Source organism: Lagenorhynchus albirostris, chromosome 20, assembly GCF_949774975.1.
Source record: "Lagenorhynchus albirostris chromosome 20, mLagAlb1.1, whole genome shotgun sequence".
Classification (NCBI taxonomy): Eukaryota; Metazoa; Chordata; class Mammalia; order Artiodactyla; family Delphinidae; genus Lagenorhynchus; species Lagenorhynchus albirostris.
In genome coordinates this window covers 52,067,019-52,091,411 of record NC_083114.1, presented here as the reverse complement: position 1 = coordinate 52,091,411, position 24,393 = coordinate 52,067,019, and the positions used below count along the sequence as shown (strand labels likewise).

The window sequence follows — 24,393 nt, the reverse complement described above, 5'->3', positions numbered from 1 at the left end:
GGCCTCCTCAGACCGCGTCTCCAGGCCCCCTTCCGCAGTTCCTGTCTCCTTCGCTGCGTTCCGCTTTTTAGCAACCCCACCCTTGCCGGAGCCCACGAGGTCGGCCCCGCTCCCCCGGAGCGGGTGAGGGAGCCCTAGCGGCGCGCTTGCACGTCCCGGGTCGCCCAGGACTACATTCCCCAGCAGGCCCAGCGGCCGGCGCCGCGGCTGCGGTCAGGTGACCGGGTCGCCTGACCTGCGGTGAGTCAGGGCAGGGAGGGCGGGGCCGTGCTGGCCGCTGCCTCTGGCCCTTGGCCCTAATCCCCCTCTCGGGCCCCTTAAATTGCAGCTACAACGTTCTTGGCGTTTCTCCGGGTGTTGGGCTCTTCCCTACTCGGATCGTGTCCTAGGAATGTCCTAACTGTACCCGTGGGGAGAACTTCACCCTAAGCCCGGGATTCCACTCCAAGACCTGGAAGTTGACACCTTGGCTGCCCCGCTCCTGGATTTGCCGCCTCCTCTCACCATCTCATTTCTTCTCCCAGGATTGCAGTGGGTTCCCCCCGAGGAGAGCTGACTGCCCTCTGCTGCTGCCGACCTTTTGGCAGAGTTAAGCCAAAATGTCCCCGGAATCTAAAAAGCTTTTCAACATCATTATTTTAGGAATTGCCTTTATGTTTATGTTCACCGCCTTTCAAACTTGTGGAAATGTAGCGGTGAGTTGGAATTTGATCTCCTTCCTTTGAAGTGCTTATCATAATGCATTCTAAAAATGATAATCAACGTTATGTCTAATAATGCGCTTAAGTCGCACCTTTTATTTTGTCACCTACGCTTCCTCGTTTTCCATGATTCCTCGCACCTTTTATTTTGTCACCTACGCTTCCTCGTTTCCATGATTTCATGTGGCAGACGTTTCTTGTTGGGGTCGTTTATTTCTCTTACTTGATTTGGGGTTTGTATGCTGACCCATTTATATTTTTTATTTATATTAAGGACTACATTAGTACTTGGAGAGTTGAGGGACTAAACCTAAGGCCTAGTTTCAGATGGTCTTCACCCTTCCCCACCCCGCCCCCACACGCCCCTCAATGGTTTGCCTTCTGTTCTGTAGTCCGTTCTCTTCTCTCGTGTTAGAATTTCAGTATTAAGTATTCGGCATCTTGAATTTTTACTCTATTCCAAGTATTTGGAGAGCGACTTTCTGGGGTGAGGGCAATTACAAAAGGTTTTCATTGATTAGTTTTATCTTCCACACAGCAAACTGTCATCAGGAGCTTAAATAGCACAGATTTTCACGGCAGTGGCTATACCAGGTATTGTACTGTATGATTGGTTTTACTTTGTATATCACAGATGTTGCTTAATTTCATCAAAACCACAGACAACGTATTGTAATTAGATTATTACTGATTTTTTTTCTTTATCTAGACTACTTAGGAGAACATAATAGGATGAAGGTGATGAGTTTAGGTTTCATATAGAATTAGACACTGGGTTTGAAATACTGGCTTCAAAACTTAATTACTGCGATATCTTAGGAAGTTGCTTCTATGAGCCCAGTTTCCTTGCTCAGATCAATGCGTGGAAAGCGCTTGGCACAGTGGCTGGCATTTAATAAGCACTCAGGTATTGTCATAATTACATCTTCCAAATCCTAAACAGAGGATGTTTTATATGACTCTCGAAATATTTGGTCTTCCTGTTTTTGTGATTTCGTAATTACTAATATATTGTCATCAGGAGTTTTTAGCTTTTTGTTAAGGTGTTTAGGGCCAATTTTACAGGTGGAGAAAATGAAATGAAAAGATCTTCATAAGTCACTAGTACGTTGTGGTTGAAGTTGGGAATGTAATACATACCTGTATGTAAACACTTACAGATTTCTTACTTTCTCTATGGTTAAATACTAGATTGCGGCCAACCCCTTACCCGCTTCCTCCCCAACTGTTCTTATTTGGTTCTGTGTTACCTAACCTAAATCTGACCTTATATATGATAATTGAGAGTAAAAGAATGCTAATGTCCATTTTTTGAAGTGATTAATAATAATACCACAATTTTTTGTAATGTTTTGTCTTCATGTATACTGTAAAGAACAAATGAAAGAACATTTGATATTTGAGAGATTCATAAAAGCCAAAGAATAATTTACTTGGTTTTATAAATAGTGGCTTATAAATGACTCTTGAAATGATTTTAGTCACACTTTGCCACAAGACATATATACTGGGGCCAGGTCTACAGTAGCTGAATAATGTTCAAGTGAGACCGTTAGGTTGAGTTAAATAAATTCTGGTTTAAGCAAGTTTTAACTATGTGATTATTTATAGCAGTGAAATTTCATGCTGTTGCCAGGAGTTGTAGGCTAAATTTGTAGAGCAGATTGGTTGACTAGGGCCTCTGGAGTCAGATTACCAGGGATGGGATTCTGGCTCCACCACTGATCAGCTATGAGGCTGGACTTTTGACACGTTACTTACCCCTCTGTGTTTCAGTTCTCTTTTCTATAAAATGAGGATAATGATACGTTTTTCATAGAGCTGTGTTAGCTGCTATTATAATTTACTGGTACATTAAAAACCATATTGTCTAAGGCAGACTGATTCAAAGAAACATTTGACAAGACTTCAGTGTTTTGTACAAGTGAAAACTTTAATATGACATTCAGTGTAAGGATATAATTATAAATCCTGACTAAAGAATATGAGTGCTTATTGCAAAACAAACTATAGACTAAGTGGGTTTGAAGAAGTGATCTTTTGACAGTCTTTCAAGAGTTGTTTTTTCCTTTTGTGTGTTGTGTGTGCAGCATGGCAATTATTTATGGAGTGTTCTCTGCTTCAAATTTGATTACGCCGTCAGTGGTTGCCATTGTAGGACCTCAGCTCTCTATGTTTGCTAGTGGTTTATTTTACAGGTGAGTAGTCCAATTTTCTTTCATTTAATGAGAACACCTTCAGCTTCTTTCAAGCACACAGTAAACTTTTAACGAGAACTTGCTGACTCGGATTGAATAGATTATAGGAAGTATTTCAGGGATTTGGTTCTCTACTTGATGCTCAGGGACACCATTGTTTTAATGTGATGGAATTTGTGTATATTTGCTTTCATTTTACCACCAATAAAAATAGCATCCAAAAACCTTTCTCTACAAGAGTTGAAAAGAACTCATGAAGTAATCTTATTTTGTATCAAGTTGACTAATGGGAATTAAAACGAAATAACTGAACTTTTCTTCTGGGCTATAGAACTGCAGTCCCACTATGTACTGAGCTGTTGGCAGAGGCCAATTGCAGACCTTTATTCAATGTCTCAGTTCACAAATTTGAAATAGTACGTTAAGAAATGGATAGGTCACATTTGTCCCCTTTTTGCCAGTACCAGAGAAGCCCTTTACAGGTTGAATTTTTTTCTTTTCCTTTTTTTTTTTTTTTTTTGGCTGCATTGGGTCTTCCTTGCTGCACGCAGACTTTCTCTAGTTGTGGCGAGCAGAGGCTACTCTTCATTGTGGTGCACGGGCTTCGCATCACGGTGGCTTCTCTTGTTGCGGAGCACGGGCTCTAGGCGTGCAAGCTTCAGTAATTGCAGTGCATGGGCTCAGTAGTTGTGGCTCGCGGGCTTAGTTGCTGCGCGGCATGTGGGATCTTCCTGGACTAGGGCTTGAACCCGTGTCCCCGGCATTGGCAGGCAGATTCTTAACCACTGTGCCACCAAGGAAGTCCTACAGTCTGAATTTTAAAAGAAGAGATCCCTCAGAATTGATTCCTAGAAGGCATAATTGGCATTCTGTTTCAGGTATTGTTTGACTATAATACGTTGACCTGTTATATTTTAGCATGTACATTGCCGTTTTTATCCAGCCTTTCCCGTGGTCCTTCTACACAGCCTCTGTTTTCATTGGAATTGCAGCTGCTGGTAAGTATTTTGATGTTCATTTCCCCTATTTTCCAGGTCTTATCTAAGAATATTATTTATATGTTTAGTATATAAAGCTAAATGATTTCATTCCCTTGATAAACTTTTGATTTGAATTTTAGTACTTTGGACAGCACAAGGAAACTGCCTGACAATAAATTCAGATGAGCACACTATTGGGAGAAACAGTGGCATTTTCTGGGCACTCCTACAATCCAGGTAATAATTCTTTTTTTTTTTTTTTTTTTTTCAGGTAATAATTCTTATGGCTCAATCTTTCCTATAATTTTTTTTGTCACACCATTTTTTAGACCCTGGTTGTGTTGAAAACTCAGATCTTGTTTCATGAGTTAAGTTCCTAGGTACATGTGATGGAGATTTAAAATTTTATGGGATTACTTACAAATGCATGGACCTACCTCATTGGAATTTATGACTCGTAAATGGAAAATAATATTAACCATAATGTATTTAGCACCTGCTATACTTTAGGTACTACTGGGCTCTTGAATTTCAATAATCCTCACAACCCCCTGCAATAAGAAGGTATTAGCTCCATTCTACAGATGAGATAACAAAGGCTTAGTTAAAAGTTAACTGATCCAATCATCTGGATTCCAAAGGCCATGTCCTTCCCACCCAGCTATGCCACCTGGTAGCTGTTAACAGTTAAATTTCTAAAGTGAGACTAACTCTATAATGATACAGCATATTATATATTTCCTAAGTAAAAAGCAACAGCAGTCATTCTGTCATGGAATCTGTCCTGACGATTTACCCTCATGAATCCTAAACGCCTAAAATTTTGGCCATGATAAGACTTAACAAATGCAGATGTTGTTTTAAGAGATTGTATATTCTGAAACTGGAGCGTAAGTGAATGATTTCTTCCCTAGGAAAATACTAAATAAAGTATCTCATTAGATGCAGATAACTAAATCATGGATTTTTTTTTTCACCAATTCTTTAAAATATAGGATTTTAGAGGAAGGGTAAACTTGTTTCCAAGGAGTCATTTCCAGAGCTTCAATAAGTCGCATGTTTCACAGTGAGTCAGGTCTTTGGAGGACAGTCTGAATCAGGCTTCTCTCATGGGGAAGGAGACAGTTCCATCTGGCTCAGTTGAGTTTTTCAGAAAGAGGGTGAAGTTGATGTTTTCAATGACTTAGGGCAGGTAGATAACTTCTTTAATCATGTAGGCCTCTCTTTCTCTTCTTTTACAGGTAATGGAAAAATTATTTCAAAACCCATAAATATGAAAATAACTTCCCAACATCCTCTCCCTCCTTTTCTTCCCCCAGCTTGTTCTTTGGAAATCTCTACATATATTTTGCTTGGCAAGGGAAAACTCACATATCAGGTTTGTCTTATTCACTGTGCCTCATTCAGTAAGTTCAGCGCAAAATAACTGTTCCACGGAAATGCCCCATATTGCTTTGTTCACATTGTTCTAGTGAACCGTGGTACCCTCAGTCCTCTCACATTTTAGCTTTTAGTCATCTTTTCCCTTGGATTATGTTATTATACTAAGACTACAGTTTATGACTGCACTTCAGGCAGCATCTCAAAGTGTGGGAGAAGGTTATGCTCTGTGTGAGGAGACTAGTCAGTTGTCAGAAGACTTTTTTTTTTTTTTTTTTTTTTTTGGCAGTATACAGGCCTCTCACTGTTGTGGCCTCTCCTGTTGCGGAGCACAGGCTCCGGACGCGCAGGCTCAGCGGCCATGGCTCACGGGCCCAGCCGCTCCGCGGCATGTGGGATCTTCCCGGACCGGGGCACGAACTTGTGTCCCCTGCATCGGCAGGCGGACTCTCAACCACTGCGCCACCAGGGAAGCCCAGAAGACTTTTTAATTCAGTTGTTTTGTCTGTTCCCTTCTTTGATTAAAAGAATAAGATTAAGTTCTTGTGCTGTTTTTCTTTCGGCTTATTAGTATTTCTCTGACTGAAAGACAAAGGGGGATGTATCCTATTTTTCTCCTTATCCTAGGTTTTTACTGATGCAGTAAAGTAAGATTTAATGACAAAGTGTGTTGATGGTTATAAACAAACATAGTACTGAACATAATGCTAACTCTGGAATTGTTTGTATGGCCGGTACTATCTACTTTCGTCTTTGTTTTTCTCCCTAGAGAGTGACCGAAGAACAGTGTTTATCGCCCTGACAGTGATTAGCCTTGTGGGGACAGTTCTCTTCTTTCTCATTCGGAAACCAGATTCCGAAAATGTCCTGGGAGAAGATGAATCTTCTGATGACCAGGACCTGGATGTCAACGAGTAAGAAGTTGGAAACATTCCTTTCTATTTTAAACTATATTTTGAGTAGGTCTAGTCTAGGAATTACCAGCCTTTTATAGCCCTAACTGATAATCCAGTGCTGGGCAGAAATGAGGGAAAAGTTTTAAAGCAAATAAGCAGAGAGAGAAGATAAAGGGGAGCTGCCAGGGGGGAGGAAGGGAAAGGAAGGTAGACAGAGGCGGGGAAGGTAGTGAAAAGGTTTGTGGGGGATTTAAGTCTAATCCCAGGTCACCAGCTGTGTGACCGTGGACAGTAGCAATGTTCCCCTGAGTTTCTCTAGGCCTCAGTTTCCTCATTCAATTCAGCAGACATTTCCTATGTTTTAATGTGTGAGGATATAGGCTCATAAAGTTATATAGAAAACAGGGCTTCCCTGGTGGCGCAGTGGTTGAGGGTCCGCCTGCCGATGCAGGGGACGTGGGTTCGTGCCCCGGTCCGGGAAGATCCCACATGCTGCGGAGCAACTGGGCCCGTGAGCCATGGCCGCGGAGCCTGCGTGTCCGGAGCCTGTGCTCCGCAACGGGAGAGGCCACAACAGTGAGAGGCCCGCGTACCGCAAAAAAAAAAAAAAAAAAAAAAAAAAGTTATATAGCAAACAGTCCTCAGTTACTATTTCTTGGATCCAGCCCTAAAATTTTCCGATCATGTGGTACAAGTGAGTGGCAGGGCCATCAGCAGTCGTTACAGATGAGCTGTGGTTACACCCATGCTCTGGATTTTTTTTTTTTTTTTTTTTTTTGCGGCACGTGGACCTCTCAGTGTTGTGGCCTCTCCCGTTGTGGTGCTCCAGACGTGCAGGCTCAGCGGCCATGGGTCCCGGGCCCAGCCGCTCTGCGGAATGTGGGGTCTTCCCGGACCGGGGCACGATCCCGTGTCCCCTGCATCGGCAGGCGGACTCTCAACCACTGCGCCACCAGGGAAGCCCCATGCTCTGGATTTTGCAGTAACCTGTGCAGGTAGTTTTCCCTGATGTAGTCCCTACTGGGAAACAATTACACAGTCCTGTTTTTCTAAAAATTGTGAATTACCTTGAGCATATTTCTTTTCTTTTATTTCTTTTTTTTTTAACAAAACTTTTTGTTGTTGTTGTTGTTTTGTTTTGGCCGAGCTGCACGGCACACAGGATCTTAGTTCCCCGACTAGGGATGGAACCCGCGCCCCGTGCTGTGGAAGCACGGAGGCTTAACCACTGGACTGCCAGGGAAGTCCCAACAAAAGTTTATTTTTAAATGTACAATAGGCTCCCAAACAACACTTCATTCTAGCTGTAGGTGGCAACAGATGTTATGACTGGGAAATCCAGATGGTTAAACAGGAATGGAATTAAGGACCATCATTGCCTCAGGCACAAAGAACAGCTTACTTTTGGCCATATTTCTTAATTCCACCTCTGGCCAGGGGCCCTTCTCTGAGGCCTCCTCTCTCTGTTTCTGCTTAAATGTCTTATCTTCCTCATCCATCTCCTTGTCCTGGTCCTTGGGCTGCTTCAGGGGCTGCTTCTTGCCACGTTCGAGGCAAGACGTGGCTCCTTCCTCCCCTTCCCCAGACCCTGCCACCGGAAGCAGGGACCTATTTCAATTATAACTAAAACTGTTTGAAACATCACAGATGATTTCTCTGCAGGTTATCATCTAGATTTGAAGAAAGGGGAATGAGAAATCTTCGCCACTCTTGTTCTGCTTTGTGAATTGATAAAATTATGAAGCTTGCCTTATAAGCATTTTACCTATTGTTAAAAATGTTGCATCGAACTTTCTGTGCTGCCTTTTTAAAGCCCAAAAAGGGCATAAAATTCTCCAGTCATAGGATCTTTAAGCATTCAAAATTTGCACTGTTCAGAGCAAAAAAGACATGTTTATATAAGTATACAAACATTTATGTGTATATGTACCACATACATTTTTTTTAAGCACAAACCAATGGGTATTGGAGGAGGGGTCTATGAAGATGAATGCCACAAATTCAACAAAAATTAAACACCCATTCATTCAGCAAATGTTAGGTGTTGGTACTGTGAAGACAAATACAACCTGTCCCTGTTTTAAAGGAACTTTTCTGATAGACAAGGGATCATGTAACTGTCATAAGGTGCAATGCTGAGGGTACCACTTAGCCTTTTTTAGCATTCTCTGTTTCTGAATTGTCTTCCAAACTTGAAACTTGTGTCTTTATTCTGTAAATAGCACCATGTGCCAGCCATCTTCTAAAGGGGAGGGAAGGAGTAATGAACAAGACAGAGAATTTCCTGTTTTTATGTAACTTAATTGTAGAGGGGCTGGTAGACGATACCCCGTAAGAAAATAGCAGAGTAAGTGCTAGAAGGCAGTGAGAAAGGGGGAGGTGGTGGAGAGCTGGGAGGTGAAAAGGCGTGAAGATCTACTGATGGCCATTGCAGCAGATGCCAGGGGTGGAAAGGGGTGTGGTGGGCACCAGGAATGCCAGAGGCGCCTGGGCCTCTCACAGTGCAAGTAGGAGTGCACTGTGAGAGTAGTGCAGCAGACAGAGAGTTGATTACATAAGGATACAGCAGGAGTTTGGATTTTCTTCTTGGTGTGATTAGAAGCCGCTGAGGAAATAAGTAGGATCTGATTTTAAACACTGAAGAACCCCCGAGTAGTTTTTACATAGTTGGAGTGGTGGAAGATTGAGCCCTCACAAATTGTTTTTACAGTTTGGAAACAGCGTAGAGGAGATTTCTGTCCTGCCTGAAGTATCATTTGTGAAAAAGACATGCAGGACTCCGTGCCCTAAATTTAATGTGAGGGAATCGTGCTCCACGGTGGCGCTTTAACCACATTGTTCTCTGAAGCAAGGACCTGGGTCACGAAGGGACACCCTGGAGCAGGGAGCGTTGAGGCCACTGAAAGTGTTTGCCAGACCACGTAGAGGGCAGCGCTTTTACAGATTTAAGTGAAAATGTGATAGTATTTTTGTTCTCTTTCTCCATTTTCAGGGGAAAAACTTTCTTCTTTTTATCTTTTCAGGTCTGCCCAGAACAATATGACAAAGGCAGTAGATGCATTTAGTAAGTATTTTCTGTGTCTGAAATGCAGGAACTGTTCAGGAACAACTGCAGCATTTGCCTTTCCCCCTTTCCCTGGTAACTTTGGATTGACGATACCCCAGTATTTTCATGCTTCCAGGTATGCCGCTCTGAAATATGCTAGTCTTCTCAGTAAGTATCTCTGTAACGTGGGGGATGTGAGGGATGGAGGGTAATTCCGTGCCCTACCTGAGTACGTGTGTGAGGGGGGCCTGAGGTTAGGAGTTTACCCGAGGAAGTGAGGACACAGACCATTTCTTCATGCATCGCTTGTCACTTCTCAGAGCAATGCAGGAGCTTGGGTGACCCAGTAGCGTGTAAGGCCAATCACGCTCATCTGTTGAGGGTTCTTCCTGACTAAACCTCTCGATGTGCTTTATGTTGTTTTGTTCTCACGACAGTTCTGTGAGTATCATATAACACACACGTATTATTATCTCCATTTTATAGAAGAGAAAACTGAGGCTTAGAGAAATTGTTTACCCAAGGTCAAACAGGGCATTCCTTTCTTGTTATCAGAGGCCTAGAAAGCCACGTTGGCTTCTTTGGTGAACATGGAGTCAGGCAGAGGGAGGCTGGTGGCCTTCAGGCTTATGGGATGGTTCGTCCAGCCTCCTTGCTCTATTACTGAACCCCTCTCTGGATGTCTCTTGATATTAACCAGTTTCAGGATGTCCTTCCTAGGCAGTTGTACAAACTTTGCCTCAACTCCTCTGTGAAATGAGACACTAACACAGTTAGGGCCTCATGCCTTCTATCACGGAGCTGGTTGGTTACTTGGTATAGGGTTCAGTAGTAATAAGAAACTGGGCTGTCAGGTTTGAATGGAGAGAAAGAAGGCAGCGGCCAAAAAGGACAAGACATATGAGGTGCTATAGGGCAAGAACATTTAAATTTAGGTGACGATTCCTGGCAGCTAGGGAGCAGTGTGACGTTATGAGGCGGCAAGGAAGCCGAAGGCAAAGAGAGAAAGGAAAAAGAATGTCCAAGCTTTTCTGTCTGTGAGCCGGTGGTTCATTTATTATTTAATCGTGACTTTCCTTCAGTTGGTGCCGTGGTAGGTATTGTACAGAAAGGGTTCTCGCTTATCTAGAAGGCGCTTCATTCCTCAGTTGAATGTATATATGTAATGCGATTCTAGAAAATTGCAATAAAATTTTCTTAAATCTATTTTTTGGTCCTGATGAAAGGTTCCTAAAGTTCATCTGGAAGAATAAATGTCTGTCAATAGCCAATATAATTTTTAAAAAGAACTTTCCCTAATAAATATCAAAACCTGTTATGAATCCATTTGAAAACATTGGAATACAAAGAGCAGTGGAACTGAAGTCTAGACCCACAATGGAATTTGGAATACAGTAAAGTAGTCTTAGAAAAGCAAGGCCAGACAGCTGACTGCATGGGAAAAAATGGAGTCTTACACTAACATTCCAGGTAGATTAAATGTAAAAATGAAGCCATAATAGTAACCGTAAGAAATTAATTTGGTAGAGGAAAGCCCTTCACGCAGGTCTGTCAAACAGGGAAAAGAATGCTCTTTGGGGGACTTCCCTGGTGGCGCAGTGGTTAAGAATGCGCCTGTGAATGCAGGGGACATGGGTTCGAGCCCAGGTCCGGGAAGATCCCACATGCCATGGGAGCAACTAAGCCCATGCGCCACAACTACTGAGCCTGTGCTCTAGAGCCCGTGAGCCACAACTATTGAAGCTTGCACGCCTTGAGCCCGTGTTCTGCAACAAGAGAAGCCACTGCAATGAGAAGCCTGCGCACCACAACGAAGAGTAGACCTCGCTCGCCGCAAGTAGAGAAAGCCCGCGCACAGCAATGAAGACCCAGTGCAGCCAAAGAGAAATAAATTAATAAATAAATAAAATTTAAAAATAATATTAAATTAAAAAAAAGAATGCTCTTTGGTTACCTAAAATATAAAATTTCAGTCTCTCAAAATCTAATGAGTTAAAATGGCAGGGAGAATATTTACAGTATATGATAGTTATGAACCAATTAAGAAAAGCATAAACACTCCAGTAGAAAATATTTATTTTATAAACAAAGGAGAATTATTATAAGCTAAGAAATGCAAATTAAGTTTTCTATCAAATTTCAAAAGATAAAAAATAATTCTCAGTATATGGGGCATAGGTACATGTGTAAGACCACAACGCTAAAAATATACACTTGTATTACTTTCTGTGATTTGTCAGTAAGTATCAAAAGCCTTAAAAATGTTTATACCTTTACCCCAGCAATTCCACTAATAGGATTATCCTCAGGAAATAATTAAGAATTTTGGCCAAGATTTAACTACTGTTTATATTAGTGAGAAATGGAAATAATTTAAATATTCAACTACAAGCCATCTATCCAACAGATTACTGTAGCCATTAAAATGATCACTACGAATATTAGAAAATGTTTGTTATGTGAAAATAAATTATAAAATAGTATAAATAGTGGAATTTTTTTTTAATAAAAAAAAGCATAGGGAAAGTCTGGGAAGAGACCCATTACGGTGTTAGATTATTTTCCTTAATAGAATAACTTTATTGAGATGTGGTTCATAGTAGTATACAGTTCACCCATTGAAAGTATATAATTCAGTGGTGTTTAGTATATTCACAGAGTTGTGCAACTGTCACCACAATCAATAACCTATTCAGGGAGTTCCCTGGTGGTCTAGTGGTTAGGATTTGGTGCTTTCACTGCCATGGCCCAGGTTCAGCCCCTGTGCGTGCGGCCAAAATTAAGTTAAAAAAAAAAATTATTTTGGCCACGCCATGCTGCTCATGGGATCTTAGTTCCCCGACTCTGGGTTGATTTTTCATTTTCTTGATGGTATCTTTTGAATCACAGAAGTTTTAAATTTTTGATGAAGTCTGATTTAGCTATTTTATCTTTTGTTGTGTGTGCTTTTGGTGTCCTAGAAGGCTTTGCCTAACTCCAGGTCACAAAGATTTACTCCTGTATTTTTTTCTAAGACTTTTATAGTTTTAGCTTTTACATTTTGGTCTGTGATCCATTTTGAGTTAATTTTTTGTTTGTATGTTTGTTTTGTTTGTTTTTGCGGTACACGGGCCTCTCACTGTTGTGGCCTCTCCCGTTGCGGAGCACAGGCTGCGGACATGCAGGCTCAGTGGCCATGGCTCACGGGCCCAGCCGCTCTGCGGCATGTGGGATCTTCCCAGACCGGGGCACGAACCCGTGTCCCCTGCATCGGCAGGCGGCCTCTCAACCACTGCACCACCAGGGAAGCCCCATTTTGAGTTAATTTTTATGATGTTGGGATGTAGGAGTCCAGCTTCATTCTTTTGCACGTGGAGATCAGTTGTCCTAGCACCATTTGCTGGAAAGACTATTCTTTCTCCCATTGAATTGTGTTGGCACCCTTGTTGAAAATCAATTGACTGTGAATGTAAGAGTTTATTTCTAGATATATGTCTGTCCTTATGCCAGTACAATGCTGTGTTGATTATTGTAAATTCTGAAATTGGAAAGCATGAATTTTCAGCTTTGTTCTTTTTCAGGATTGTTTTGGCTATTATTGGTCCCTTGAATTTGCATATGAATTTTAGGATCAGTTTGTTGGTTTCTGCAAATAGATTATATTGGTTTTTTTTTTTTTTGATAAACAATTTTTTAGAGAAGTTTTAGGTTCACAGCAAAATTGAGAAGAAGATACAGAGATTTCCCATATATGCCCTGCCCTCACCCGCACATAACCTTCCCCATTATCATTGTCCCTCACCATAGTGGTACATTTATTACAATCAGTGGACCTACAGTGACACATCATTATCACCTAGAGTCCATAGATTACATACATTAGGGTTCACTCGTGGTGTTGTACATTTTATGGGTTTGGACAAATGTATAATGACGTGAATTCACCATTATAGGATCATACAAGATTATGTTTTAAAATTTCTTTTTGTTACCTAAATCTTCTGATTAGTCAAAAGCAGGTATGCTTTGCTAATGTAATGTTTTTAATTAAAAATATTGTTTTAAACTTTGTTGATCATGTGTTTTTTTCCTGGAAGTATGTGAAAATGATTGGTGAAAATATTGCGTTTAGTTTCACTTTATTTTCGTGAAATTGAAGAAGAAAAAAAAACTATCTTCTTTTGTATATGGAGAAATTCAGGACAGAGTGTTTGTGATTTATGTGCGTTTCCTGGTCATCCGTTGAATGGGAACTAACATCTGGATCCTCAGGCCAAGGATGAGCTGTAGGGGCCACACCACCGCCTCCAGGGCTGAACTGAGGCCTGAGCGCTCCTGCTGCAGAGCTGGCCGCACCAAATAATGTCTCTGTGAGACTGGAGAGCTTTCATTTATTTCCAGGCTGGTTCTGATTTGGGGTGGATTTTGGTTTTGTTTTCCCCCGCCACCTTTTAAAAAAATCTGGATCTGCTATTAGTAGGATCCTAGATAAGTGGCCTTAAATTATGAAATGTGAGCAGGTTCAAAAAAGTTAAAATGTGCAGTTTTTAGAAATGCATTTTCCATTGCAGATTTCAACTAAGTTGAACAACATAAAAATAAACATTAAGGGGATCAGAAACAAATAGGCAGAACTGAAGTTTCAGTCCTCAGATCCAGAGAGAGAATCTCAGGAAGCGGCATCCCAGCTTCTGGTGGTCAAAGAGCTCCGCTGCTGATTCTGACCTAGAGTCCAGTGTTAAAGCTGCCCTGTGACAGTTCCTTAGGGAAGTCAGCACTTTGCCAACTGCTGACTCTCTTAATAGCCTAGCCTTTAATCAAGTCTGTTGGAATAGTCTGTTGTTTTGTTTGGTTCTATTTCTTTTCTCTGTTTCATGTTTTGTTTTCATGAGAGCTGGAGAATGTGTTAGAGAAAGCACAACTCTAGACTATATTTACACAGTTGAAATCAACATTTTTTTTATAGGGCAGATTTAGTTCATACCTTAACCATTTGAATCTGAATCATTAACCTCTGTCCCAATGTATTTGTTTATTGGCATTATTGACAAGAGGTGTTTTGGTTGAATGAATGTTTTGTAAGTTTTGTTTGATTGATTAAAATGTAGTTAAGTACTCCTAAATTTTTTTTTCCTTTTTTATAGAAAAGTCTCTTAAGTTATGTGTCACCAAGGAGATGCTCCTTCTTAGCATTACAACTGCTTATACAGGTAATGGGATTAATTATGGTTTTGGTTTTCTGTGGCTGCATAATTACAGTAAGGGTTGAAAACAGCAACTGTGTTACTTTCTCACAATTCTGTGCATTGACTGGTCTCAGCTAAATGGTTTTTCTGATGGTCTCGGGGTCTCTTGTGGCTGCTGTTAAAGGGTGGCTGAGGCTAAAACTTCCAAGGAAGTTTCATTTGCATGTCTGAACGGGTCTGATGCTAGCTGGGTCTCAGATTTCTCCTTGTGTCTCAGCCAGCTATGTGACCCCCTCCCACACTGGTGAAAGCAAATCATAGGGCCAGCCCAAATTCAGTGTGGGAGGATTCTACACAAGAGTTTGAAAACTGGGAGGGCTGGTTCATCCCAACCAGTGATTTTAGGGCAAAATAGAACACTACAGAAAATAATCATGAGTAAATCTGTGTAACTTGGCGTGAATTAAGATAATTTTTAATGAAATGGAATGAGTTCTGTGGCTTACAGTGATAATGTGATGTGATAATAGGTGGAATACTCTTAGGTCTTAAGGAAATCAGTTTCCTTGTAAAAATTGCTCTAATGTGTCAATTATTACTTTTGCCGTTACAGTTGACCCTTGAACAGTGAAGGGATGGATTAGGGGTGCTGACCTCCCCCGCAGTTAAAATCTTCATATAACTTTAGTCCGCCCTTTGTGTCCGTGCTTCCTTATCTGCTGATTGAACTAGCTGTGGATCCTGTAGTCTATGTGGACCCACACAGTTCAAACCCGTGTTGTCCAAGGTTCAATTGTATGTGCCTCATCGGTATAAACGTCTTATTTTTAGGTCAAACAGAATAAATATTAAACATCCTCAGAACTCAGTTAAGGTTTTGTAGCGTTAAGGAATCAGGTCTTCTACTCATTTGCTCTAATTTTCTACCCGAATTTTTGGAATTTCTTTTCCTAGGACAGTGTGTTTAATTAAAACTTTTGACTTTAAGCAAAAGTGGATAGTAGGTATTGGTCTTACAAATGTATATCCCTGTTCCCTTGGGAAGCTATTAATAAGGATAATGAGCACTTTAGTTTCACTGTTACAAGTTTATGTTAATTATGTTCTCTGTTCATCCCCTGTCTGCGCACAGAGTGACCATTTTTAACATAAGGGTGTCTTCGCTTATTTGAGTTGTATGCTTTTATCTGAAATGTGTGACAACTGCCGTCTTGTGGCTAGTTCCATGTCATCAGTTAGGTCACGTAAAATTATGCTGTGCTTGGGGAGTAGCATTTCAGCCTGTGTGGATTTTGTTTTATGCGTGTATAGCTCAAATACTACTAGTCACGAAGAAAAACCAGGAAAGGGAGACTGTGCATTTTTTTCAATACTAAATCCAGCGCTTCCCAATCCATGGTTGGTTGAATCTGAGGCTGCAGAGTCTTGGATATGGAGGGCTGACTGCGGGACTTGAGCATCTATGGATTTTTATACCTAGGGACAACTGTAATTTAAATCTCATTTTTTTCTGAAGGTCTGGAATTGACTTTCTTCTCTGGTGTATATGGAACCTGTATCGGCGCTATAAATAAATTTGGAACAGAAGAGAAAAGCCTCATTGGACTTTCTGGCATTTTCATTGGCATTGGAGAAATTTTAGGTTGGTTTAAGAAAAAAAGTTTTTGCACTAAATCAGTTTGTTATAGAAATTTTAAATGTACTTCACCTCTCTATCCTTGAATTTCTGTTTCCTTGCTTTTATACAAATGGGTACGTCTTTGTTTTTTTTTGTTGTTATCACTGTTCTAAAACTAAATTACAAAACATTTGCCAAATAATTCAAGACAAAACCATAAGTAAGAAAACATATGGTCTGTCCCAGCTTTTCCTCTTAAAATACTTAGGGAAGTTGTATTAGAATTCCTGAATTTTTTTAAATTTATTTTTTATTTTTTAGTGTGTTAGTTTCTGCTTTATAGCAGAGTGAATCAGCTATACATATATCCCCATATCTCCTCCCTCTTGTGTCTCTCTCCCACCCTCCCTATCCCACCCCTCTAGGTGGTCACAAAGCACTGAGCTGATCTCCCTGTGCTATGCGGCTGCTTCCCACTAGCTATCTGTTTTACATTTGGTAGTGTATATATGTCCATGCCACTCTCTCACTTTGTCCCAGCTTACCCTTCCCACTCCCCATGTCCTCAAGTCCATTCTCTACATCTGCATCTTTAGAATTCCTGAATTTCTTATTCTCTGAATCTCTGACACCAGTTGGATGTGCGACAATACAGTTCAATTCTGACACTCCTAGAGTTAGCATCGGACTCCACAGGTTCAAGGGTGTAGTCCTGCAAGACCAGCCTCACTTGAGACATCAGTCATTAAGTCCTGGGTCCCAGGCTATCTTCCCTTCTGTCCAGCTTGGCTACACATTCAAGGGTTCCCACCACACCCGTGGAAAATGCTATACTTGCTGTTAAAGTTTATTATAAAGGATGCAAATGAACAGCCGGATGAAGAGGTACATAGGGCAAAGTCCAGAAGGGCCCCTAGTGTAGGAAGCTCTGTCCCGATGGAGGCTGGGTGTGGCACCCTCCCATCCTGTGGATGCAGTCATCACCAGGAAGCTTTCCCAAACCTGTTTTGTAGGGATTTAGGGAGATCTCATTATGTCACATGGTTGATTAAATCATCCGCCATTGGTGATTAGACTCGGTTTCTACCCCCTCTCCCCTCCCCTGAGATTGGGGGGTGGGGCTGAAAGTTCCAACCCTCTAATCAAGGCTGGGTCCTTCTGACAACCAGCCCCCATCCTGACTATCTAGGGCCACCTCCAGACCCCCTCAAGGATCACCTCATCATCATAAACTCTGGTGTCATTGGAAGGGATTAGTTAAGATAACTAGAGACATTCCTTTCACTGAGAAATTCCTAGGGTTTTAAGAGCTCCATGCCGGAAAGTGGAGAGGAGAAGAGGACAAGGCAAAGACCAAATCTCTTTTTATTATACCACCAGGTATTCCTTATTCAGCAATGATCCGTTCAGTACTTGCAGTATATTGGGTGTTGTGTCACATATGAGGAACTTACCAACTCAGCACATATTTGTTGGGAATCCATTGTATGAACAAAACATGGAGCTTATATTCTTGGGGAAGAACACAGACAATAAAAAACATTGGAAACTTAGAATGTCAGACAGTGATAAGCACTATGGAGAAAGCAGACTTTGGTGTATTTTTGTTCCCTAATTCAGCAGTCCCCAACCTTTTTGGCACCAAGAACAGTTTCATGGAAGACAGTTTTTCCATGGATGGGGGCGGGGGCATGGTTTCGGGATAACTCAAGCACATTACATTTACTGTGCACTTTATTTCTATTATTATTACATTGTAATATATAATGAAATAATTATACAACTCACCATAATGCAGAAGCAATGGGAGCCCTGAGCTTGTTTTCCTGCAACTCGATGGTCCCGTTGGGGGTGATGGGAGACAGTGGCACCTGACATGTGTTGCTTATGTCCAGTCTACTCCATAAGATGTGGCTTAATTGTCACGTGGCACTCACTGATAGGGTTTTTTTTTTTTTCAGCAATTGATATTGTCATATTTTTGGAGTTTAGCAATCCTAATAGGTGTGCTGTGGTATGATTTTAATTTGTAATTCCCTGATAGTATATGATATTTTTGTATGATTTTTACTATCTGTATATCTTTTTTGGCCAGGTGTCTTGTTCAAATCCTAACTCATTATTTATTTATTTTTGGCTGTGTTGGGTCTTCGTTTCTGTGCATGGGCTTTCTCTAGTTGCGGCGAGTGGGGGCCACTCTTCATCGCGGTGCGCGGGCCTCTCACTGTCGCGGCCTCTGTTGTCGCGGAACATAAGCTCCAGACGTGCAGGCTCAGTAGTTGTGGCTCATGGGCCTACTTGCTCCACGGCATGTGGGATCTTCCCAGACCAGGGCTCGAACCTATGTCCCCTGCATTGGTAGGTGGATTCTTAACCACTGTGCCACCAGGGAAGCCCCACTGATAGGGTTTTGATATGAGTCTTCAAGCAACTGGTTTATTATGGTCTCTGTGCAGACAAACCTCTCTGCTAATGATAACCTGTATTTGCAGCCACTCTCCAGCACTAGCATCACCGCCTCAGCTCCCCCTCAGATCATCAGGCATTAGATTCTCAAAAGGAGCGTGCAACCCAGATCCCTCGAATGCACAGTTCACAGTAGGGCTCATGCTCCTATGAGAATCTAATGCTGCTGCTGACCTGACAAGAGGCGGAGCTCAGGCAGTAACGCGAGCTATGGGGAGCGGCTGTAAATACAGAAGAAGCGGCTGGCCTGCTGCTCCCCTCCTGCTGTGGGGCCCGGTTCCTAGCAGGGCACCGGTACCCCTCCCCTAATTTATTGCCAACACCTGGCACGTGTGTGTGTGTGTGTGTGTGTGTGTGTGTGTGTGTGTGTGTGTGTGTGTGTAAACATGTTAATACAGTTACAGAACTTGTTTTAATGTCTTTGCTCATTCTAACATCTGCAACAGCTCTGGGGTAGTGTTGTTTTATCCTTTATAACTTTATCGAGACATAATTCACATGACGTGTAGTTCACCCGTTTAAAGTATACAGATGAGTGTTTTTTAGTATATTCACAGGGTTGTACCGCCATCACTGTAATCTAATTATAGAACATTGTCATCACCCTTCTCCAGGAAACTGCTAATCTACTTTATCTATAGATTTGATTATTCTGGACATCTTGTGTAAATGGAATCAGACAATATATATAATCTCTTGTGTCTGGCTTCTTTCACTTAGCACAATGTTTTCAAGATTTTCCCGTGGTGTAGCATGTATCAGTACTTCATTTCTTTTTCTTTCTTTATTTTTTGCTTCATTCCTTTTTATTATCAAATAATATTTAGTTGTATGGATCTACTACATTTTATTTATCCATTTATCGTGTCACAGACATCTGGGTTGTTTTTGCTTTTTTTTTTTTTTTTTTTTTTGCGGTACGCAGGCCTCTCACTGTTGTGGCCTCTCCTGTTGCGGAGCACAGGCTCCGGACACGCAGGCTCAGCAGCCATGGCTCACAGGTCCAGTCGCTCCGTGGCATGTGGGATCTTCCCGGACCGGGGCACGAACTCGCGTCCCCTGCATCGGCAGGCAGACTCTCAACCACTGCGCCACCAGGGAAGCCCTGTTTTCGCTTTTTGGCCATTATGAATAATGCTGCTGTGAACATTGGTGTATACTTTTTGTGTGAGCTTACGTTTTCATTTCTCTTGCATGTAAACCCAGCATTAGAATTGCTGGGTCATGTGCTAACTCTGTGTTTGACTGATTTGTCTGCTTACGATGGGTCCTGTCTTCCTTTGCATGCCTGGTAGTGTTGTGGATACGAGCCATTGTGAACTGTACCTTGTTGGGTGCAGGATGTTCTTTATATTCCCGTTAACGTTCTTGAGCTTTGTTCTTGGATGTGGTTCATTTACTTGGAAACAGTGTGATTTTTTTTAGGTCTTGCTTTTAAAATTTGTTGAACGGGATCAGAGCACTGCTCAGACTAGGGCTAATTATCCCTCACCCCTGATGGAAGACCCTTCTGTGTACACCCAGTGCCCGTGAATAATAAGATTTCCAGTCTGGCTGGTGGGGCCAGGCACTCTTCCCTGCCCAGGGCAGGGCACTGATACCTCTAATCCTCTTGGAAGTTTCTTTCCAGGCCTCTGCTCATTTACTCACATCCTGTGCTGATCAGCTGTCCTTTCTTATACTCTGTCTTGGGGACTCAGGCACCTTATCTCCCCAGACTCTCAGCTCTGTCTCCTCAACTCAGAGAGGCTGCGGGCCTCCACCTGCCTTCCCTCCTCTCCTCCCTCTCCCTCCCTGCAGCCCACAGCCTCTCAGTCAGCTGGGGCAGGTGTGGGCCTCACCTCGTTTGTTTCCTGACTCTCAAAGATCACTGCCCTTTGTCTGTCTTCAAAACCATTGTGTCATATTTCTGGTACTTTTTTTGGCGTGTGGGGGAGTGGGTCACCTGTGTGCATTTTGTGATCTGTTTTGTCTTGTTTATTTTTAGTCCATTTGCGCAGCCGTGGCATTTTTCTACAGTAACTACCTTCTTCATTGGCAACTCCTGGTCATGGTGATGTTTGGGTTTTTTGGAACTGTTTCCTTCTTCACTGTGGAGTGGGAAGCTGCTGCCATTGTAGCCCGGGGCTCTGTTAATAACTCTGTTTCAACAGTTATTTCTTATTTTCTATATTTGTGCCTTCTTTCTTTCTTTCTTTTTTGATTAAATTAGCTATTGTTTTGTCCATTTAATTTATTTTTTCAAAGAACTAAGATTTTGATATAGTAACTTGGCCTTGGGTTTTTCTGTTCTCTACTTCATTCATTTTATAGGTGGAAGCCTCTTTGGCCTGCTGAGCAAGAATAATCGTTTTGGTAGGAATCCAGTTGTGCTGTTGGGCATCCTGGTGCATTTTATAGCTTTTTATTTAATATTTCTCAACATGCCGGGGGATGCCCCTATTGCTCCTGTTGAAGGAACTGATAGCAGTGCTTACATCAAACCCAGGTACAGTGACTCTCCTTTTTCTAGTAATTTAAGGAAGAGTGGGAGGTAGAGGATAGCTAGGAATTTAGAATGGAGCAGTTAATCCTTTTCTGCAAGTCTGTTATCTTTATAAGGTCATCTGTCAAGTGTTAATGAAGCCAGAATGAGTTTAAATAGGAATCCATAGAGAATCCCAAGGTATTTTTCTAATTGCTGGTTTTAACCTTTCTCCCCACTAAATCTTTTTCTTGATCTGTGAAGGAGCACATAAGTATCTGATTTGAACTTTATATCTCTGCCTTTCAACCAGTGAAATCTCTAGAAATTTGGGCCCCGAGGAAGAGCAATGAGGAGCGAGGGGTGATCTGCCAGCTGAGCCGGCCACCCCGTTCTCTCACAGTGTCCACAGGAGCTTTGAGGGTGTCATTTTTTTGCACTCAACTCTCAAAGTCATTGTAGATGTGAGTGTTTATGTCTAGATCCACAGTCCAAGAGCAGCTCTGCCCCAAACACAGTGTTTGCTTCCCCAATAGTTAGTAGACCAGAGTTTGCTAGACTGCGAAGGTAGGTGCGTTTGAGCATAAATTCTGACTTTGTAAATTCCAGTATTTATTCATACTTGTTTCATAGTGTTTAAAACTTGAAAGTAAAATGCTTTTGTGGGTGAGTTGTTTCTACATTTTAATCAACTCTAACAAATATTGTTAATGCTCACTCTAAATTAATTTTGTTTTATTCAGCAAAGAAGTTGCCATCTTCTGCAGCTTTCTGTTGGGGCTTGGAGACAGCTGCTTCAACACCCAGCTGCTTAGTATTCTAGGTTTTCTCTATTCTGAAGACAGTGCACCGGCTTTTGCAGTCTTTAAATTTGTGCAGGTAACCTCTAATTCAGATTGTGTTTAAAGCAGGGTCTATTTTTTTTTTTAGCAAACTTTGTTTTCTTAATATTTCTTAAATGAAAGTCAAGGACAACCTTTAAAAGGATTTGTGGGACTTCCCTGGAGGTCCAGTGGTTAAGACTCTGCACTTCCACTGCAGGGGGCGCAGGTTTGATCCCTGGTCAAGGAACTAAGGTCCCACATGCTGCATGGTGCAGCCAAAAATAAAAAATAAAATAAAATAAATAATAGGGCTTCCCTGGTGGCGCAGTGGTTGAGAGTCCTCCTGCCGATGCAGGGGACATGGGTTCGTGCCCCGGTCCGGGAATATCCCACATGCCGCGGAGCGGCTGGGCCTGTGAGCCATGGCCGCTGAGCCTGCGCGTCCGGAGCCTGTGCTCCGCAACGGGAGAGGCCACAACAGTGAGAGGCCCGCGTACCGGAAAAAAAAAAAAAAAAAAAAAAGGATTTGTGATTAGAGTTAGGAAGCAATGAGTAGTGTGATCTTTTTTGCCGCATCACTTGTATAAGAGATTTTATGTTCTGGTCTCTCTGTGGCTCAGACTTCCTTAGATACCAGAACTCATAGTACACACATATAACAGGAGTGTTTCACACTGTTCATGCACATTGTTTTATAACTCCTGTTTTTTACAAAATACTATTTTAAACAGTAGCTTACTTGATTGTTCCCAGCTCTCAGCAGGAGTTTGTGGGACATGTTTGTGAGCTAGTGACCAAGGAAGTGCCGTGTAGATGCAGAAAGAGCAGGGAGCCGTGCAAGGCACAGGAAGCCTTGGGTCAGAGAGCGGTGGGGCTCTTTGTGGAGCAGCTGGGTCACCTGTGTGCATTTTGTGATCTGTTTTGTCTTGTTTATTTTTAGTCCATTTGCGCAGCCGTGGCATTTTTCTACAGTAACTACCTTCTCCTTCATTGGCAACTCCTGGTCATGGTGATGTTTGGGTTTTTTGGAACTGTTTCCTTCTTCACTGTGGAGTGGGAAGCTGCTGCCATTGTAGCCCGGGGCTCTGACTACCGAAGTATTTGATGAAGGGTGCGCACGAGAGGAGGCTGCCTCTTCAGACAGCTCGGCTGGGCGGTAGGGCTCGGTGGAGGAGGCCCGCTCTCATCTTCACAGTACATTGGAGGATGTTTAGGATGGAACATCAGAGATTTAAGACTGCTAAATCTGCCAGAGTTGGTATTCAAGTTTACAGATGTTAGTTGTTTAAAACTAGTGGAATAAGGGAGACTTGTACTGTCGATTATGATTGTTCAAAGATGATGTTTTTTCAGTTCATCTGTCTCGCGTTCCTTTTGATCATGTTATAAACGTGTAGGTGTTTTCTTCTCCCCCTGTTCTCTTTGAACGATCATGTTTTGATTGAAACTACTAGGCCATATGTCATATAAAGACTCCTGCTGGGTATGGCGTATGTGTTACTATGTAATAAAAGGGAGCATATGCCACCCCACACGTGTCTGGGAATGACATTTAAATAAATCATGTGATGCTGAAATGGAATCTTTGAAAAGATTTGCACATTCTTTCTCTTTAAATGTTTTTGTTTGATAAAGTTTTCTTACCTTGTAGTTCATAGCAAGTGGGGGGGCGCTAATCAAGTATTATGAAATGAGGTAAAAATTGTCTTAAGTTTTAAAAACAGGAATCTAACATTTGTAGATGAACAAAAACACATTTACTGGGGGAGGATTTTGCTAGTAATTTTCCTGGAGGATGCAACGCATTAAAAAAAAAAAAACCCAAAACATGTAGTGAGGTCTAAGCTATGGTGGCAGGCTGCCGTCACTTATATATCTTTTTACAGCAGACACCATTCCATAAGTGTGTCTGGGAATGGAATGTAACTATCTGGGGAGATGTTTAAATGGAAATGTTAACTTTTTTTTTTTTTTGCTGTATACGGGCCTCTCACTGCCGTGGCCTCTCCTGTTGCGGAGCACAGGCCCCGGATGCACAGGCTCAGCGGCCATGGCTCACGGGCCCAGCTGCTCTGCGGCATGTGGGATCTTCCCGGACCGGGGCACGAACCCGTGTCCCCTGCATCGGCAGGCGGACTCTCAACCACTGCGCCACCGGGGAAGCCCGGAAATGTTAACTTTAATCCATAAGAGCTTAAAACAGTTATTTTAATTGAGGTATAGTTCAGACACCATAAAATTCACCATTGTAAAGTATACAATTTAGTGTTTTTTTTAGTACATTTAGTACAACTGTCACCATTATCTTTTTTTTTTTTTTTTTTTGGTGGTACGCGGGCCTCTCACTGTTGTGGCCTCTCCCGTTGCGGAGCACAGGCTCCGGACGCGCAGGCTCAGCGGCCATGGCTCACGGGCCTAGCCACTCTGCGGCATGTGGGATCTTCCTGGACCGGGGCACGAACCCGTATCCCCTGCATCGGCAGGCGGACTCCCAACCACTGCGCCACCAGGGAAGCCCCTGTCACCATTATCTTTTCCGAACATTTTCATCATCCCAAAAAGAAGCCCCGTGCCTGTTAGTAGTCATTCCCCGTTCTCTGGCCTGGCACTGGCAGTTACTCATCTACTTTCTATCTCTGTGGATTTGCCTATCGT

The 24,393-nt window shown here is 42.2% G+C and overlaps 1 protein-coding gene across 3 annotated transcripts; it reads left to right on the top strand.

Moving 5' to 3' along the window:
- Positions 1-259: 259 nt before the first annotated feature.
- MFSD11 (major facilitator superfamily domain containing 11) lies at positions 260-23,320 on the top strand. Of its 3 annotated transcripts, XM_060134252.1 has the most exons (13): positions 260-695; positions 1,240-1,295; positions 2,792-2,899; positions 3,818-3,897; positions 4,020-4,116; positions 5,199-5,257; positions 6,029-6,173; positions 9,179-9,219; positions 14,325-14,390; positions 15,883-16,008; positions 20,764-20,938; positions 21,658-21,793; positions 22,679-23,320. In XM_060134252.1, exons 1-13 carry the CDS (start codon positions 600-602, stop codon positions 22,841-22,843), a joined length of 1,350 nt encoding a protein of 449 aa, XP_059990235.1. In that variant the 5' UTR covers positions 260-599; the 3' UTR covers positions 22,844-23,320. The 3 variants fall into 3 exon arrangements, with proteins under 3 accessions (XP_059990235.1, XP_059990237.1, XP_059990236.1); XM_060134254.1 differs by lacking the exon at positions 1,240-1,295; XM_060134253.1 differs by lacking the exon at positions 2,792-2,899.
- Positions 23,321-24,393: the final 1,073 nt, after the last annotated feature.

Coding starts and splice junctions, on each gene's coding strand:
- MFSD11 (XM_060134252.1), top strand. CDS start 600: ATGTCCCCGGAATCTAAAAAGCTTTTCAACATCATTATTTTAGGAATT. Junction 4,117..5,198: donor TGGGCACTCCTACAATCCAG/GTAATAATTCTT, acceptor TTCTTCCCCCAG/CTTGTTCTTTGGAAATCTCT. Junction 20,939..21,657: donor AGTGCTTACATCAAACCCAG/GTACAGTGACTC, acceptor TGTTTTATTCAG/CAAAGAAGTTGCCATCTTCT.